The sequence below is a fragment of the Entamoeba dispar genome, genomic scaffold (assembly GCF_000209125.1).
Source record: "Entamoeba dispar SAW760 scf_1105229460247 genomic scaffold, whole genome shotgun sequence".
Taxonomy (NCBI): domain Eukaryota; phylum Evosea; order Mastigamoebida; family Endamoebidae; genus Entamoeba; species Entamoeba dispar.
The window spans coordinates 1,183-2,465 of NW_001854097.1; the positions used below are offsets into that span (position 1 = coordinate 1,183).

Below are 1,283 nucleotides of genomic sequence, written 5' to 3' on the forward strand. Positions count from 1 at the left end.
ATGTATTAGTTTCTCTTTACCTTTCTTTTCTTCTTTACTCTTGTCTTGGTTCGTTTCTCCTTTCTGGTTTCCTTTATCACTGATCTGACTTTTATCCTTGTCATGTTCCTGAGTTCCATCATTCTCACCTTTTGTTTTCTTTGACTCTTCATATTAGTAGCCTTTTTTCATATAGCGTTTCTCCTTTCTTTTTTGATTTATACTTTTACCTTTCGGTCTTTCTCCTTCCCCACTTTCGGCATGACTATTTAGTTCTTTTTTTTTTCTTTTCTTTTCCATCTTTATTTAATCCTGTTCTTGATACTTCTTTTTTTTTGAAGGATTTTTTGTTCTCTATCACTTTATTCTTCAACTTTTTTTTTTCATTCTATTCTGGCATGTTTTTGCCATCTTTCCTCCACTTGTTGCCTATTCTCTCCAATCTTTTCTTGACTCTTTTGTCCTATTCCAACATCTTCAGTTCTATTTTCTGCCGATTCACTTTGCTCTTGTTTCTCTTCTTCAGTTTTACTATGTTCATTATTGAGTTTTGTTTCTGTTGGTATCGATACTTCGTTAGTCCATTCCCTTCTTTTATATCTTTAGTTTCAACAACTTCACATTTTAAATGTGTATTATATTTATTGTGTATTATTTCATGTTTATTTGATTATATTTATGTGTATTACTTTTTTTATTTCTTCTTTATTTTTAATATTCTCTGTTATATTTTTAATTATAATAATTAATATAAATCTAATCATTGTTTGTTTGTACTTCAATTCTTCTCTTTAATTATATTCATTTCTATGACTATTATTTAATTTCATTTTCATTTATAATGATTCAACCATTTCATTATTCATTTTATTTCATCATTATATTATTGTATTTTGTAATTCAATAATAAATAGAATGAAATGAAATATCAAATAAAATTCATTTTTATAATTCAATTAAAATAATAAACATAATAAATAAATCAAATCATTATTATTCTAATAATATATTTATTATTATTTATGTTATTCTATATCATCAACAATTTGATAATTACCATTAACACATTTCTTATTTTGATTTTATTATATAAATGATTTAATTGAATAAAACAGTAGTATAACTAAATGAAATTATTATAAATAAATAAATATTTGATAAATATTAGAATTTATCATTATGAATATATTAATTATCATTTTATTACTATAATCAAATACATCAGTTTCTATTGTCATTATTTGGTTTTATATTTCAATTTAATGACGATAATATATATATATATAAAGTGATACTGATTATAA

At 22.6% G+C, this 1,283-nt stretch overlaps 1 protein-coding gene across 1 annotated transcript, besides 8 other annotated features; it reads right to left on the minus strand.

The window, feature by feature from the left end:
* Positions 1-75: part of a microsatellite that runs on past the window's edge.
* A 177-nt stretch (positions 76-252) lies between these two features.
* Positions 253-374: a microsatellite.
* EDI_178880 (uncharacterized protein) lies at positions 363-1,217 on the minus strand (the record flags this gene model as incomplete). The annotated part of the gene is made up of 3 exons (XM_001737043.1): positions 363-567; positions 1,023-1,102; positions 1,200-1,217. The coding sequence occupies 3 exons, from the start codon at positions 1,215-1,217 to the stop codon at positions 363-365; spliced, it is 303 nt and encodes a 100-aa protein (XP_001737095.1).
* Positions 613-691: a microsatellite.
* Positions 634-820: a microsatellite.
* Positions 796-876: a microsatellite.
* Positions 910-962: a sequence feature (AT_rich).
* Positions 966-1,068: a microsatellite.
* Positions 1,110-1,185: a sequence feature (AT_rich).
* Positions 1,218-1,283: the final 66 nt, after the last annotated feature.